This window comes from Perkinsus marinus (genome assembly GCF_000006405.1).
Source record: "Perkinsus marinus ATCC 50983 genomic scaffold scf_1104296975500, whole genome shotgun sequence".
Classification (NCBI taxonomy): Eukaryota; Perkinsozoa; order Perkinsida; family Perkinsidae; genus Perkinsus; species Perkinsus marinus.
The window spans coordinates 131,917-147,005 of NW_003200768.1; the positions used below are offsets into that span (position 1 = coordinate 131,917).

Consider the following 15,089-nt stretch of genomic DNA (forward strand, 5'->3'; position numbering starts at 1 on the left):
TGCACGAGACGTTATGAGATGACAGACGAATAACACACGCGTGGTATATAGCCATCCGAGCTACTCATACCCTATACCATGCAATTTGAAGTCTCATCGAACGACACCAGTACGATGGACACCAACTATAACAGTCCCTCAACATCCTCTCGAAATCACATATCGCAAATTGTACTAGTGATATAGTTGAGGTAATACAAAAAGGATAATCACCACCCTCCAAAGGTACCTTAGCACAGAAGTCGACTTGCTTGTCGAGTAAACACGTCTTATCATCAGATGCGTTGTCATCATAGCTCATAACAGTACGACTGTCCACTCCAGTATACACTACTAGACCGTACACTGGCCCGTGTGTGACCACAGTATTCGCCCACAGGGTGTTTTCAAGGCCCAAGGCTTCACTTTGGACATCATTATCACCAAGTTTACGAAGAGATAGTCGACCAAGGAATTTGTAGATGCTCATCTGAGGCGCCTCCACCCTGAACAAAGAAAGAATGACAACCATCGCACGGGACCAATCAAGCGGATTGATATCAAAGAGAAAAACAAAGTCAATGCCAGACTACATCGCGAGGAGACCGACGATAGTCTTATCTACTTAGCGCATATCTGGACATCGCCACAGAGATCTCTCCATCCCTCGAGATCCTGGGTCAACGAGGGCGCCTTCCTAGGCTTCCAATCCTTCTCTCCATCGAGTTGATCTGTTCCTGAAAAGTGTTGGAAATATATCGATGGAATGGTTTGTAAATTGTGGCATGCATAGATGGGGTCTCAGATGGTTAACAATTCTCTCACCGTCTGGAACTTTTTGAATGAAATCAAATATTCATATAATGAATGCTTATAAAATAAATGTTCATGAAATCAGTGTTCATAAAATCGATGTTCATGCCATCTGGTTTAAAATGTGATGGCAAAAACATAGATAATCCACTCGCTCGGCTCAGTTGATATGAACAGCACTTGTCGTATTTCAAGTCGCAGCTTTAAACACGAACTACAGGTTCACCCACGATTAACGGTCAAGAGTATCACTCTTTTACTTCATTATATAATAGCTCATCATTACATGTAATCCTTGTTGAAGTTTTAGCGCGAAACACTACTCATTTTTCGGGGGGATGCCCAATTTTCGTCAAGAACAACGCTCCTTGGAGTATGATACGATCCTCACATTCTAATCACATACGACTCTGCTGTCTATGTCCAGGAACCACTTACGTATGTACGTCTGGCCGTTCTTTCCCTCCTGCTCCCCAAATTCCGTCCGTAATAATATCATATCAGCTGGGACCCGCTCATTGGTGAGGACCTATAACAGCGCCAAATAATCGCTATCGCCACAATTCTTTTCACGCGCCATAAAATTCCTCCCTCACCTGGAGAACATCTCCAACCTTAATATCAGCGCTGGCGACTTTCTCTAGATCTCCGACAGCCGTATTGACCCTCGTATACTTCTTGCTATTCACTGCCTTATCACGACGCCACCTGAACAGTGCCAGCAAGCTCCCTTGACCGCACTGTGGAGATTTCGGGATTAAAACAAAGATACTCACCGTTTGATATCATCACTCGCTTCCTTCAACATAGTACACAACAAGACGAATACAAGAGGTCCGATATAAGTAAATAACGGCCCAACCTGGGGGGACATGTACACTCAACGTGAGAAACGCAGTCGTACCCGTAGCGGCGGTAATGATTGCGTTACCGCTAGAACCAGGAAGAAAAAGTTAAAGAAGAACTTGAACTGCTGAGCGAACACCATAGGCACAAACGACATCACAGTGTACTTCGTGCTTGCAACAACATTAGATACTTTCCGTAGGAACTGAATAACCGATTCACCAAGGCATCACCACATGGGGCCAGGCTACCTTCATTTCCCCATCTTCATCAACAACGATGGGTCTATTAGTTCGTCGGTCGTCAGTGCGGACCAGTCGGAAGCCCGTCTCCTTCACTTTCCTCCGAGGACACAAGCATCTACACAGCCGTTGACAAAAGCCGTCCTTCTGCACCATTGAGGGATCCACAAAGTCCCCACTAGGGCCGTCATCATAGACATCACTTTCATCGTCGCTGTCAGAGGGATCCTCAATGTCAGACTCTTGCCGTATGTACCCGTGAGGTGTAGACGGCATATGAACAAACTAAGCGAATCAGTCATTATTCAAAGGCCACCGGGAAAACACAACAAGGAGAATGTGAATATCAACACGCGATTTTCCTGTCAAGAACTGCAAGTCGGTGCTGGGGCTCAGTCGATGCCTTTGCCCTCACTCTCCTTCATATTACGTGGCGGGGCCTCTCATAGCATTTTGGTGCTTCCACTGATGCCACTCCACATGTAGGCAAAAATTCCGGTATCACGATACGGTATAGCAGTGATCCACATAAAAGGAAAATTTTGTAGTAGTCATGTATCCCCTGATATCATGCGATTCGATGTAACAACGTGATAACGGACAAGTACGGGAATCCAGAGAGTTCGTGCGTGGGACCATTTATAATGTACCATTTTCACTGTAGCTAATGACAGGGAATCACCGAGAATGGCAAATCCTCCTATATACCGAATACTGGAGACTCACCGGAATTTCGTGAAAATCGGAAACATCGATAACTAACACATGCCTAGGATGGTGAACAATATAATACAAATCAATAGATCCAGACCGATGCTGGAATATATGTTCGCTTTCCTCACCTGAGCTCAAGAGTTCCCCCACTAATTATACAAGTTTATATACGAATTCGGGTAATACTGTACAGAAACCGACGAGAATTCTCCAAAATATCCTCAGAATTTTCATATTGTCACCAACACATGTAGTTGACAATGTACATCTTTTGCCACACTGCTCCTGAGAAGTGTCAGCTGTTGATGACTTTTTTACACCAGTACTCCTAATAATGCACATTTTCCCATTTTTGCAGCTTCAATGGCTCGCAGTGGAAGTGCGGGCCCACCGACAGGAAGGTCATGAGGATCACTCTGAAACTACCACATACGGCTCTTCTTATTCGTAAGTCGAATAAAAAGAGACGCATAAAACCACTCGATGATCAACAACTCAGTCACATACTCAACGGCTTGACTACGCGTACAACACTCAACTGTGCAGCCCTACAAAGAGCGACCTCTCCAGCGCCGGGAACAAGGATCTCTTGCCATGTCTATTTGCACTACACTAGAACTGTTACTTTCTCCCCATCTCCACTATCCCAATACTCACTGTCACCACCATTGTAACCTGATGCCTACCAGTCCTTGCCCGAATCTGTTTATACAGCGTCGATGGCCGGAGCATCCCTGTATTGTTGTGTATACACGCTCTATTGAGAGACCCCCAGACTTTCCACTGAGACCCGGTTGAACTACATAAACTCAAGAGAGCCTTTCGGAAATGACTCTTGTCTAAACGATACGGCAGCGTCGCTACTGCAAACGAGTGATGACCAATAATAGGGTATACTAGGCAACTCGAAGCTCTACCTTTTATCGTCATGTAGAGTACAAGGGTGGCACCAGAGGCATACCTCAGACAAAGCAGTGAGAGCGGGGTAAAGGTAGTAGTAATAGCAGCAGCAACAGCAGCAGGCATAGCGCCTTGTGAGTACTAGAACGACGATTACAACGACGTTTCCACAAAAACAACAGACTAACACCACCAAGGTGAAGATACGAACAGAGAAATGACTAGCAGACACCTAGAATCTATATAGAGATAGAAACAGTCAGCACTCAGGGCTGCTGACTACATATAGCCGTATCCAATATTACACTCTGCATAATAATAGAAGAAAAGAAATGTAGGAGTACCAGTGGTACAACTATGCGCCATGCTACATTTTCTATTAGGAAATCATAACTTCAACATATTCTTGAAGAAAGCAACAATGACAAAGATAGTACAGAAGACGCCGCACCCCCAGAGGCGCGTTGCCAAAAGTATCTTGAGCTCGTCATCGTAACTCTCAAGAACAAAGATGCGTCACCACTTCTCGACGCACGGAAAACTCGGGAAATAAATATTTCCGTGTTAGCAGAAGACGATGGAACAGCAGTAACAGCACTGGATAAGTTTCAGCCTAGTACAGCATAGTATCATCATCGACATTCATAGCAATAGCAGTAGTTGTATGGACGGAGAAACAAATCTTCCACCAATAACTATATACTACTGATTGAGGAAAAACATTTGCAAACCCACTATCGTTATGGGGTATTTTATAATGGACCCAGTCACTGAGAAATTCGAATAAAGTTACTATTAGCACAGAAATGCAACCATGCGAAGACGGGGAGAGATGGTAGCAACGACAAGTGAAGAACGATTAACGCCAACGAGTGGCGAGTAGCATCGGCACAATGGTAGTATTATTCTGCATACAAGTATAACACACAACAGCGAAAACCCTCTCCAAACCAGCACCGACCAGATGATCATCTTATACAATGTGCTAGCAATATGACATACATCAACACTTGTGTGATCGTACAGGGGCAGACCCCCCGATGGAAGCATTCGTGTCACCTCCACAACGGTACGATCAGCAATACTTGTAGAAATAACGGCAGTAGGAGCATACTCCATTTCTTGTCGAGAAAACGGAAACAAGCGAATAACAGAACAGATAGGCATATGAGAGCCTCGCTCTACTGCCCAGCCTCACAGAATTCGCGCGACCAGATAATAGGGATGATAATACAGGACTAGTGGTCATCAAACGTGCACAATATCAAGGAAGAGATAACCCTTTGGTGGATAGGTAAATAGTCTTATGCGCTACGCGCACGCCCTTCTGATCGATTTCACCGTGCAACAGGAATCTCACAGGGTGTGCTATGGTAGTCGAGAATGAGCACTTAAAGCAGATCTTGATCGCACGGCATTGCCTCCATCCTAGCCAATAGGGCCTCTTCATCATCATCATCATCGTCTCTTACATCCAAATACGAACGACGGCGGCCTTGCTCAGAATAGAACCTATGTAAAACAAAATCATCATGTGTAGTGGAAGGAGGTTATCAAGAACCAATTAAATACATATGGTATGCCCAGTAGCAGTATGCGTTTAACAGTCCAAATATGAGTACGAAAGTAGCGTGGATCTCCAGTGAGAGGTTTCTATTCCAATGCACATTAGAGACTTCCCCTCACATACAAAGGCTTGTGAGAATGTCAGTCAGATTTAACTTCGAAAATTCAATAAGACGGTCTAAACAAAATGCCCGACTTCTGTTGGTCACAGAGGGTAGTTCCAACCAAGCAGTAGATCTCAATCTCATCCCCCGTGTTCATGTCACTAAGCGAGTAAGTTGAAACCATCAAAGTGAAGCAATGCTTCTCTACTCGACTGCCAACTTGCCTCTACTATGAATCAGTAAGCATAGCACTAGTAGTATTCACTGACATACCACACAATATCCGCTATTCCGAGATACACTCTATTTGAAAAATCAACGAACTTAATATTTATTTAACTCTTATAAGTCCTTTGCAACAACTGCTACAAAAATTTTCCATGGGAGTTTTTCTGTCGGCAAATTCTCAATAAGTACGATACTCTGCTCAAAGCTCCTCCCACGTAAATTATATTCCCTCCACTGCACCATAATGGCTACCATTAGGGTCAACTCCCTCCCCAAAATTACCTCCTGCGGCCGCCTCTTCTCTCATACCTGGGCCGTGAGTCCTCTTCTATCATCAGAGATATCTCGTCCATAGCGCAAGTCCTACAACATACTCAGTAGTAGAGCCATAACGTAGCTAGCACGACCGTTCGATCACCCCCTGGGAGCTGGATGCGTATAGTTTCCCAATGACAATTGACAAATTGTAAAAGCCTACTTCCCACTCATTTTGAGCATATATATCGTCTGTGGATTCCGAAAGTACACATCGTAACAACGAAGGCCTTTCCTAGCATCCCTAGGCGGCACGAAGCCCACCTCACATTACCTGGATCGGTTCCGCGCGCTCGGGGTTGGACGCTTCCCCATACTGGCAGCCCATTGCCTCAGTTCATCGAGGTCGCCAAATTCACATACCAAGGCTCCGCTATGGACCACTCTAGACGAGTGACCATCGAAGGACTTCACGACAGTATCTAATGGGAGAAACCACAGAGCATTGCAAATTGAGCTTAAACTACATAAAAAACCCTAGAATGGCAATCCGATTTGTGACAACAGGAATTGTCCTCGTATGTTTATAATGGTTCTTAAACATTCATAACAGTTCGCAAACATTTATCACACATCTTATCCAGGACCAATCGAGTACGAAGCCGTGTGGATGATAGATAATAATCATACTACCAGTGTCTAGTACAACCCCAGCAGGGTACGGCTCCTCATGAGCATTCTCATCAACACCGGCTGAGGAATTCTCTCCTTCCGCCAGTGTCTCCGGCTCAGGGCTTTCATAGAAGCGCACGAGCACTTGATCTCCAAAGGTAACCCCCTTACTGCTTGAAGGGCGGTATAAGGGAGAGGGAGAGGCGCTCACTGAGGCAACCGTAGATGGCCTGAGGGGATGTGCATAGGAGCATACCAAACGAGTAGTGACCTACGAGGCAGCTAAGTCGGGATCTATACTCTCCAGATCGCCCTCGTCCAACCGACACGGGTGGCCTGCACAGTAAGATAGTACTCATAGTAGAATGGTAATACTACATGCAGACATCCACTTCAAGGATACGTCAGAACCGCTTCGAGGCCGACTGAAAAAAGTCCCGTAATGTTGATCTTCGCAGTAGTGAAATAATGGTGAGAGTACCTAGTGATTCCATCGATGTGAGAGGGTTGCATTCCGTTATTGTGAAGTAGGTTTAAATAGGTCGCCGGGTTGAAGCTGAAGGAGTCCGATGAGGTCTCCGCTAGTCTTGATCTCGTCATGGTATATGATCGAATAGTTAGCAAAAATATAAGGGAAGCTATTAAGAGGCCTGTCAATGAATGAGAGATAGCTTTGTTCACGCGTGCTACTTCGTCATCATCAACGCCGACAAACAATTAATGAGAGAAAAACGCCATGTGCCGGGATAGATCCCACGACTCTCTGCATGAACGTTGAATCTTACAAGAGTATTACTACCATACCATTTTGTGTGTATGGTGATGGATTTCCTTTTTACCCTCCGAACACACAACACTACGTGTTTTCTAAATGAGAGCAGCTACATCCCACACCTTTTTACTGCGCCTTTGGTAAATCGTGGGATGTCTTCCCAACAACTGTGATAATCTTGCTCGCGTTTTCACATCCACGGGAATTCTGAATTGACGATGAATTCCAGATTCATCGTAAACATCTATATTACAAGCAGTTTCTTTGTGTCAGCAGAGCATTGCCCTTGATGAAAGTTTCTATGATTGATGTAAGATGCTGTTGCTGCATCATTACCGCTGTCCCAGTCCGCCGTAGCACACAAGATGTCTCTCTAGGCAGAAGGATTCCCGCAGCTGAGCTTATGATGCAGATAGCCTTCGTCGGCTAAATACGAACAGGCAGCCTTGGAAGGCATTCTCGTGCAATTATATCCAGTGTAGTGTTATCTCAATGGGCAAATCATTCACACTGATCTCAGTCTCTACATGGAGAGTACTGGCATGGAAGGACTAGTGTGACCATATGACGCCAATACATAGCAAATCCCTGGAGACTGCAGCCTACCCTCCTCCACTGCTCAAGATAGTAACCGTTCTAGTGGTACTGGTCACTAGTATCCTCACAAGAAGGCTCTCATGGACGGTCTTATAGAGATTGTCTAACGGAGTATGTTCAGTCGATGAGAACACAGCAACTCAGCAAACCTACTGTACAAGGGCGTACTAGTAGTATTAGTAGTAGTAGTAGTAATAGTAATAGTAGTAGTTCGAACTACAGCATTTCCAGGTCAAATTTATTTTTTTCATCGACAAGTCTTACTTTTCACCCAATTGGTAAATGTTTCACATTTTTCGTTAACATCCGACCCATACTTTTAATGACACACCAAGAAGATCGATGTTTTTTTATGATTAATGACTACCTTTGAGCTGTTGACCTCTAGTCGACAGCTCATAGATGGGGAGTGGCTCCTTCATCGTCATGGCTGTACAGCCTTGAGTAATTTGTAGGCTTTTACTGAATCGTCATAACTTCAAACCTAATCTTGAGATGACTTTGCTCTCACCAATACGAGTGCCATTGGCCTTATGACAGCGGGGTGCCAATGCTTGAGGGACTGCAGGGCCTGAGGGACTTTCGTGGCGCAGTGGAGTTACTTGCTACTATGAACAAATTCAGTGGTGTCCTCTCGACCAGCTCGCGGATCAAAAGGTGTGTCTTATGTTGCATCTATTGGTCCGAAGCGAGCCCGAATTGCAGCTTTCGGGCATCCTACAAGGCCTGGGAGGGCCTACGTGTGCAACGGAGGGCTAAACGGGAATAGATACTCGGCCCAAGTGGTAATCAGTGTTGCATTATTTGTTTGGTCCCTTCAACTGAGATCAGGAGCTTCCTTACTACATCATCAAAGGTTATACGTGATATAGAGTTGTATAGAAACCAATGAGAATTCCCTGGGAATTTTCTTGTCGCCAGCGCGCGCAGTTGACCATGTGCATATTTTCCAACACTGCCGGTAGTAAAAACGACTATAGTAGCCTAAGCTCTACTGTTGGGGACTGTCACCATGGATATGGTTTCGAAAAGAGAGGCGGTTCTGGCATGAACAGTGGCTTCTCGATGCAATGAATGTTGTGTGTACATGTCATTGTTTTTCCTATTCACACTATCGTCTCGTTGGAGTCGCTACAAGCCATTCACTTTTTTGGTGTGGCTCATTTGACTTTTGCATTCGTAAAAATTTCCGCGGGAAGTAGTAATTGCAATAGGAATTGTCGTATAGTCCTATGGTCAGTTTGTTAATCCTACTTACATGAGTAGAGATCTCGAGAGAGGATCCCCGACTGGCACGATGGAGCAGGGAGGAGCCTCTGGTATTAGAACTATCGGAACTCCATAGAATGTATCGTCGGCTTTCAGTCTCAACACTGGACGAGCCTGTACGGGTTACTATCATGCGGGACGTCACTGCTGTGGGCCAGAAGTTGAAGTAAGCTCCTGAGTAGCTTCCCTCTGAATCGTAGTTGTTCGTGTGTTGGTCATGATCATTGCTGAGAACGGCTAGGACTTTGTCACGCCAAATGATGACGCGCTCATTTTGTAGCGATTCGCGCGATCAGCCTATAGTGAGGATGGAATTCATCGTAGGTACGTGATGCTCCCACGAGCACGAGTAGAGGGTGGTGCCGGCCTTCGCAACTGGGATCTATGGGGTCCCCTAATGCTGTGCATGGCCCTTTCAGTGGTTGGTTGCATCTAGCTGCTACCTCTTACAGTAGTACCCCTGCAGATACTAGCATTACAAGCACCAGACACGCAGAAGGGGTATGTGTTCTCTATGATATTCGTCATAGTGTGGCTAGGCTCGGCAGTGGTTACTGTCAATGGCGTCCTCATCAAAGGAAAGGTAGCGCTTCGTGCTTGTGGCATTTTACTATTTTTGTATCAGATTTCATTCTTCCAGTCCGTCTGTGTACTGGGCTATTGCGTCTTCCCTCTGGTTTTATCAGCAATAGTTTGCTACTTCGTTAAGAACTATCAGATACTGAAGGTGAGTAGCAGTAATCTCTTTACATTACATTGTTATTTCTACATAGTTGCTCGTGGTACTAGCTGGATTCGTCTGGTCTACCGGAGCCTCAGTGGGGTTCATGTCGGAGCTGGTCCCAGCGGATCGTCGCGCTCTAGGAGTGTAAAATTCCTTGGATGCAATTTCGTCTCATGCTATGATATTCTCAGATTCCCAGTGTGGCTATTTTATGCAACCATCGCCTGGATAATTCTCCTCATCTAAGAATGCTTACCTGTCCTATTCATACAACCTCTCGCCTTGTGCTATTGCGGTCGCGTTTTCTATCAATTAAGTGAAGTGTGCGACCTATTGCCTATCTGTATAGTTTTACACTTCAATGTATATGTGTTGACAGTAGACCATACAGTGGGCGATTCGGCGTTTCGGTTATCTAACCGTGGCAGTTCATTGTCACTCCATGTTGGCATTATCCTCTTTGAGCGTCAGACGATTGATCACCGTTGGAGGCTCACAGTTTTCGGCCTTCCCACACGTGTTCAAGAAGCCAACAGTGCCCAAGACAGCTTTCATCCATCCTGCTGCAGTCGTTGATGGCGATGTAAATGTTAATAGTAGTCCCATAGTCCCTCTGTTCATTCTACTAGGTTCGACTTGGAGAGGACGTATCGATATGGCCTATGGCAGTTGTGCGAGCTGATGTTGATACTATTGTCATTGGTGACCGCACCAACATTCAGGTAGTGGCTTCTTACTCGGTTAGACTTCACAGTAGCTTTATCGCTGTGCTCGGCTAGAACTTCATTGAAGCGTTGGGGAGTGTGTGTATTACTCTCTCTCTCTCGTCGAGAGAGAGTAATAACAACTTACGAAATATAGGTGCAAATAGTATAGTGGTTCATTCGTTTTTTCGTTCACAAGTGCCCTCGATTATGATGATAGTATCAGAGTTCAAACTTTCCTGAGTGCTAAACTATCGTGCAATAATTGAAAACTATGCTCAAAAATACCACTCGCGGCGAGTCGTGGTGATTAGAAAATCATGAGGAGGAACTGTTCATTATGTCACTTCACACTCGCTCGGCCGTGTGGTACATCATATTGTAGATGCTCCTCAGGACGGTTGTGTGTTGCACGTCCGTGGAGAGTTCTACGGCAAGCAAGAAGGTATGCAGCTCGTCATCGGGGAAGACGTCAGCATTGGTAGGAATGCTGCTCGTCGTTGTTTACCATCCTTCCATTAGGTCATGCTGTAACTCTCCATGCTTGCCGTATTGAGCCACGCACTTTAATAGGCATTGGCTCGATCATCCTAGATGGAGCTGTGGTGAGGAAAGACATCGTTATCGCTTTTGATCCCACCATATGGTGTTTGACAGGTGGAAGAGGGTACGATCATGGGAGCTGGCTCACTACTACCCCCTGGGAAGGTAGCTACTCCCGGACTGTGGATAGGCAATCCGGCTAGGAGGTTGAGGGACTTGAAGGACAATGAGAAGGAGATGGTCAAATATAATGCTGCCAACTATGTAAGCAGTTGCTACACCTTGGATCAGTAGTTCTCTCAGGTTAACCTCAAGAATGCGTGGGTGGAGAAAATGCGATTAGATACCGCTAACGCGTGAAGTTGAGCACGAAGGTATCACATATGATTCAGAGTTTTTGTCAACTAACCCTAGTTACCATTTTCCCCTGCTGGTGTTGAGTTATTCTTATCATAAGAATATGTTAATAATATGCCCAATGCATGAGAATTTCAGGTATAGGGCCTGGTCGCGTTCGATAGAGACACACTCTGCCTTCTTGAACAGTGATAGGTACGAATGGGTTAATCATGGCTGGAAAACAAGGCTTGTCATTTGCCACAATGTTTGAGGGTATCCAGCACTAACATTGATGAAAGAGCACGGGTACTCAGCATAATCAAACTCAGCGATGTTTATCGCGTCAGAAAGTCCCAACGATTCGTCCCGACCATTTTTCCCAAAAATTTTCACCCGTGTACTCATATCGGTTACAGGACTGCGAAGAAGCAATCGGAGGTACTAACTCCGAGCTCGTCAGAGGCACAGTCCCGAGATCGATTTGCCCATGAGTTAGCCTAACACAAGAAGAGCACTGTAACACAATTCCTGGAGTTGTACAGAAAATTAATTTCTTTCTTCGATGCTCACTCGGCTGTTTCCGAGCTTCCCCATTTTACTAGCTAGATTGGAATCCTCAGCTGCGTCACTAAGTGTATCACTTCCGAGGTCGACGCTTCTTCTTGGCCTTCTTCACAAGAACGGCCGCCGATAGGTCATCCAAGTCGTCATCATCCGATGCTGCCACTGATAGAGTTGGTGCCGGCGTCATGGCTCCAGCAACGTCAGGGGCACCACCATCCGACTGCTGGGTACTGTACATGGTCGCAGTGGGGACATCAGGAGGTGTCGGTTCGGATGGTTCCAGAGAGGGTTCCTGAAAGGATGAACTTTTCTGTGAGATTATCACTCTATGAAGATTATCGAGCAGTACCTCCTCACCACTGTCTCCGGCTGGCCTGGAGTCAGTAGTAGCTCGGTGCTCTGTGGGAAGGTCTAGCTCCATGGGTTGAGGTATCTTTAACAGCGGTTTCTAATGCAGTAAAGAATTCGACAGGCTTACTGCCAGATGAGCGAGGCTTCGTTTTCGTCGATGTTGTCTCTCTTGCGGTGAGATATCATTGTCAAAATCAATCGCCAGTCCAGAAGAGGCGTATTTATGATGGATGTCAGCTTTGTGTACGTCGAAGCGGGTATGCTCATCTATGGCTAGCTGAGATAGCACGTGGAATATTTCGTTGAAGTAGCGTTGGATGAGCTTACCTTCTCATTGATTAGAGCGGTGACTTCTTTCACTCGAGCCGTAGCCAGACAGATAGCTGGTATGAGGTCTCTATGCAACATGAGTGATGTTCCTCCGGACTTGAGTGCGCCACACAGTTCTCCATATTGGTTCATGACAACCTACTACGCGCCGTAATTTATGGTCGATTCTGGTTGAAATATGAGTAGAGCTGGTACTACCACTAACTGGCCGCCATCACCTTGAAGACGTTCTTCTAGACCGCTAGGGTCGGCTAGCAACAGTGGATTCTCACCAAGTGATGATGGTATTGAGGCGAAAGTGACGGGTATTGGCATGTGATGCACCGACAACGGTATTGGATCTAACTGAGCAACACTTGTACGGCGAAGAGCTTCCCCCATCAGACGTACATCAGGCTTGTAGATGATTTCCCCGTTCACAACAGACACTTCAGCTCGTCTGTAGTGGCGTAGTGCTACGATGCTTGCTATGGCGGCCGCGTCGCCAACGTTACCCTGAGAAATACCCTGAAAAATCATGAACGAATCGTGTTGGCTCACGTTGTCACTGAGTACATGCACATCTAAGCGTAGTTCCCACACCAGGGAACCACTCTGGATACATAGGGCTTCTACATCCACTGCGCTGAGAAAAGCCTTTCGACTATATCGGTACTATGTGGACCCACTTGGAACCCTTGAGCATTCGCTCTAGTTGATTGCATAGAGATATTCCCTCTGGTGTTTGGGCGCTCCCAACGAGACCACTCGAGTTACCAGACGGAAGAACTGCCGGTGCAGCCATTGGGCCTGCTTCTACGTTTATGCTGAGACGACCCTCCCTAGGACGATTGCTCGGTGGGCTCGTGAGCTGGCCTGAACCCGAACCTGTCTTAATTACTGGTTCACGAGTCACCTACCAGTAACAACAGCCCTTATTCGAGTCTTGCCGATAGAGCATTCAGCCTGACCCAACGCTGGGCCTAGCCGGATGTCCATTGTCCGAAACTCAAACGCGCTCCTCCCATCTGCACGTGTGCCCGTATGGAATAGGTTCTGGCTTAAGAATATCTCATCAGACAGAGTGAGGGACATAGTTCAGTAAAGCGGCATCAATCAATCTAGAGGATAGTAACCTACGATCAGGCTCTCACAACTTGTAAGGGCGTCTCCGGTTCCCCACATGTCTACGTGCTCACATGTATATCATATGTGAGCAATGCCTGTGAGCCACCCTCGTTGGTACATATGCTCACTGAGCATATGTACCAACGAGGTTTGAACCCCCTGCCTTTCCCATGGGAGCCGACCTCCCCAACGAATTCGCTAAGATTTCGATGCAGATATGGCGCTGATTGAGTCGCTATGTCCGGGTCATTGTGTGGGGTCGCTATGCCACAATATGAGCCACAAATTCGGGACTACTATGCCACGCTGTAGGAATCGCAATGATATTACTATAAAACGGGGCCCCTATGCCACTACCTCGGGGCCGCGATTCCATACTCGAGGAACATCTTCCTCTATCTCCAACTGGATAGAATCATGCCTCGCTTCCCAGCATCAAAAATTGACTAGTCGACAGATGTCGGCGCCGATCGGCTAATGGCCTCCTCGCTTCCAGGAATGTATACAAGGATGTCGGGTTAGGCCGCTGCAATGCGTCGCTTCGCTAAGAACGCAAGTCTGGTTGCGCACTTTCATCGCAAAAGTCCGTCTTATGTTCTTCTTGAGGTTATATAGGTGAAATCGTCACTGGCTGCTTCTCTGTCCACGGCTACTATAGATCGTGCGACGGGAGGTAGGAACGCGATCGATGGATAGTATGGTACTCTATGAGGTTTTGGCACTGCTGCCTCTCCGTTGGTGGTGGAGACCGATAAGACAGCACATGTCAATCACGGCGGCCAACGATGAGAGAGTGGATGGAAGTGACGCCGCGGATGGTACTAGAGTGGTTTGACTGACGAAAGTCGTTCATAGACGTTTGACCAGATCCCCCTTCGCAATCGTCAAATGACATTCATGAGGATCACTCGGATCAGTCCCTGTTAGCTCCCACGGTAGCTGAGTGGCGGATGGTAGGTAATATAGCTTGCAGAAATCCAAGGTTTTCGGTGTCTATTTGGCTGACCGTTGAATCAGCGTAGTTCGGTGCTATTTTGACTTGTTGTGCCGTTCAGTATCTGATATTGACGTCGTAAAACCGAAAGACGAGGGAATCGTTACAGCAGTTGAAAACAGTGCCCGAGGAGAAGCCACGGAGTGCAAGCAACGATAATCGTACATCTAAGGGTAATGTACGAGGTCATACGAGTATACACTCCTTCATGAACTCTCAGCATGTCCAGCTCTTCGACTCATACATTGTCAACGAATTCCAGGTGAATTTGCACCAACTACGGAGAGTTAAGTCCTGAACCTCAGAGGTCATTCCGTGTGAGACATGAGAACATATCTACCTGAGTGTCAGCACCGTACTCGTCCGGGTGATAACGCATGAGTCGAAAAACTTGACATAGTAAGAATTTGTGGAGGGGTGTAGATCGGTAGTCTGGCGACCTGCGTGCTACGAACACGTTTCTCAAATCATAGGAG

At 46.3% G+C, this 15,089-nt stretch overlaps 6 protein-coding genes across 6 annotated transcripts in view; 2 read left to right on the plus strand and 4 right to left on the minus strand.

Moving 5' to 3' along the window:
- The window catches only part of Pmar_PMAR002011 (conserved hypothetical protein), a gene marked incomplete at both ends in the record, with an annotated part of 3,170 nt that extends 3,115 nt beyond the window's left edge, over positions 1–55 (minus strand). The window contains one exon of the mRNA XM_002765430.1: positions 1–55. Within this exon, the coding sequence (XP_002765476.1) occupies positions 1–55 (55 nt within the window).
- A 38-nt stretch (positions 56–93) lies between these two features.
- Pmar_PMAR002012 (cation-transporting ATPase, putative) lies at positions 94–2,156 on the minus strand (the record flags this gene model as incomplete). Its single annotated transcript, XM_002765431.1, has 8 exons — positions 94–125; positions 214–485; positions 605–716; positions 1,231–1,321; positions 1,389–1,500; positions 1,569–1,654; positions 1,697–1,843; positions 1,890–2,156. 8 exons carry the CDS (start codon positions 2,154–2,156, stop codon positions 94–96), a joined length of 1,119 nt encoding a protein of 372 aa, XP_002765477.1.
- Positions 2,157–3,442: 1,286 nt separating this feature from the next.
- On the minus strand, positions 3,443–6,941 carry Pmar_PMAR002013 (hypothetical protein). The gene is made up of 7 exons (XM_002765432.1): positions 6,801–6,941; positions 6,698–6,744; positions 6,595–6,655; positions 6,341–6,549; positions 5,982–6,129; positions 5,675–5,755; positions 3,443–5,006 (listed from the first exon to the last, which is right to left on the minus strand). The coding sequence occupies exons 1-7, from the start codon at positions 6,917–6,919 to the stop codon at positions 4,886–4,888; spliced, it is 786 nt and encodes a 261-aa protein (XP_002765478.1). The 5' UTR covers positions 6,920–6,941; the 3' UTR covers positions 3,443–4,885.
- A 2,005-nt stretch (positions 6,942–8,946) lies between these two features.
- Pmar_PMAR002014 (terbinafine resistance locus protein YIP1, putative) lies at positions 8,947–9,829 on the plus strand (the record flags this gene model as incomplete). Its single annotated transcript, XM_002765433.1, has 6 exons — positions 8,947–9,007; positions 9,054–9,123; positions 9,282–9,378; positions 9,424–9,540; positions 9,583–9,684; positions 9,731–9,829. The coding sequence occupies 6 exons, from the start codon at positions 8,947–8,949 to the stop codon at positions 9,827–9,829; spliced, it is 546 nt and encodes a 181-aa protein (XP_002765479.1).
- A 294-nt stretch (positions 9,830–10,123) lies between these two features.
- On the plus strand, positions 10,124–11,288 carry Pmar_PMAR002015 (Protein yrdA, putative; the record flags this gene model as incomplete). The annotated part of the gene is made up of 6 exons (XM_002765434.1): positions 10,124–10,264; positions 10,311–10,403; positions 10,782–10,866; positions 10,908–10,990; positions 11,043–11,192; positions 11,232–11,288. The coding sequence occupies 6 exons, from the start codon at positions 10,124–10,126 to the stop codon at positions 11,286–11,288; spliced, it is 609 nt and encodes a 202-aa protein (XP_002765480.1).
- Positions 11,289–11,904: 616 nt separating this feature from the next.
- Positions 11,905–13,490, minus strand: Pmar_PMAR002016 (exosome complex exonuclease rrp45, putative; the record flags this gene model as incomplete). The annotated part of the gene is made up of 8 exons (XM_002765435.1): positions 11,905–12,123; positions 12,181–12,264; positions 12,310–12,459; positions 12,510–12,650; positions 12,903–13,007; positions 13,053–13,137; positions 13,181–13,367; positions 13,412–13,490. 8 exons carry the CDS (start codon positions 13,488–13,490, stop codon positions 11,905–11,907), a joined length of 1,050 nt encoding a protein of 349 aa, XP_002765481.1.
- Between the last annotated feature and the right edge of the window lie 1,599 nt (positions 13,491–15,089).

What these genes read in the sequence shown, in the direction of transcription:
- Pmar_PMAR002013 (XM_002765432.1), bottom strand. Translation starts at nt 6,919, where the DNA reads ATGACGAGATCAAGACTAGCGGAGACCTCATCGGACTCCTTCAGCTTC. An exon ending in AGCGCGCGGAACCGATCCAG is followed by an intron (nt 5,756 to 5,981) that starts GTAATGTGAGGT and finishes AGTATGTTGTAG; the next exon opens with GACTTGCGCTATGGACGAGA. An exon ending in AGAAGAGGCGGCCGCAGGAG is followed by an intron (nt 5,007 to 5,674) that starts GTAATTTTGGGG and finishes TGTTTTACATAG; the next exon opens with GTTCTATTCTGAGCAAGGCC.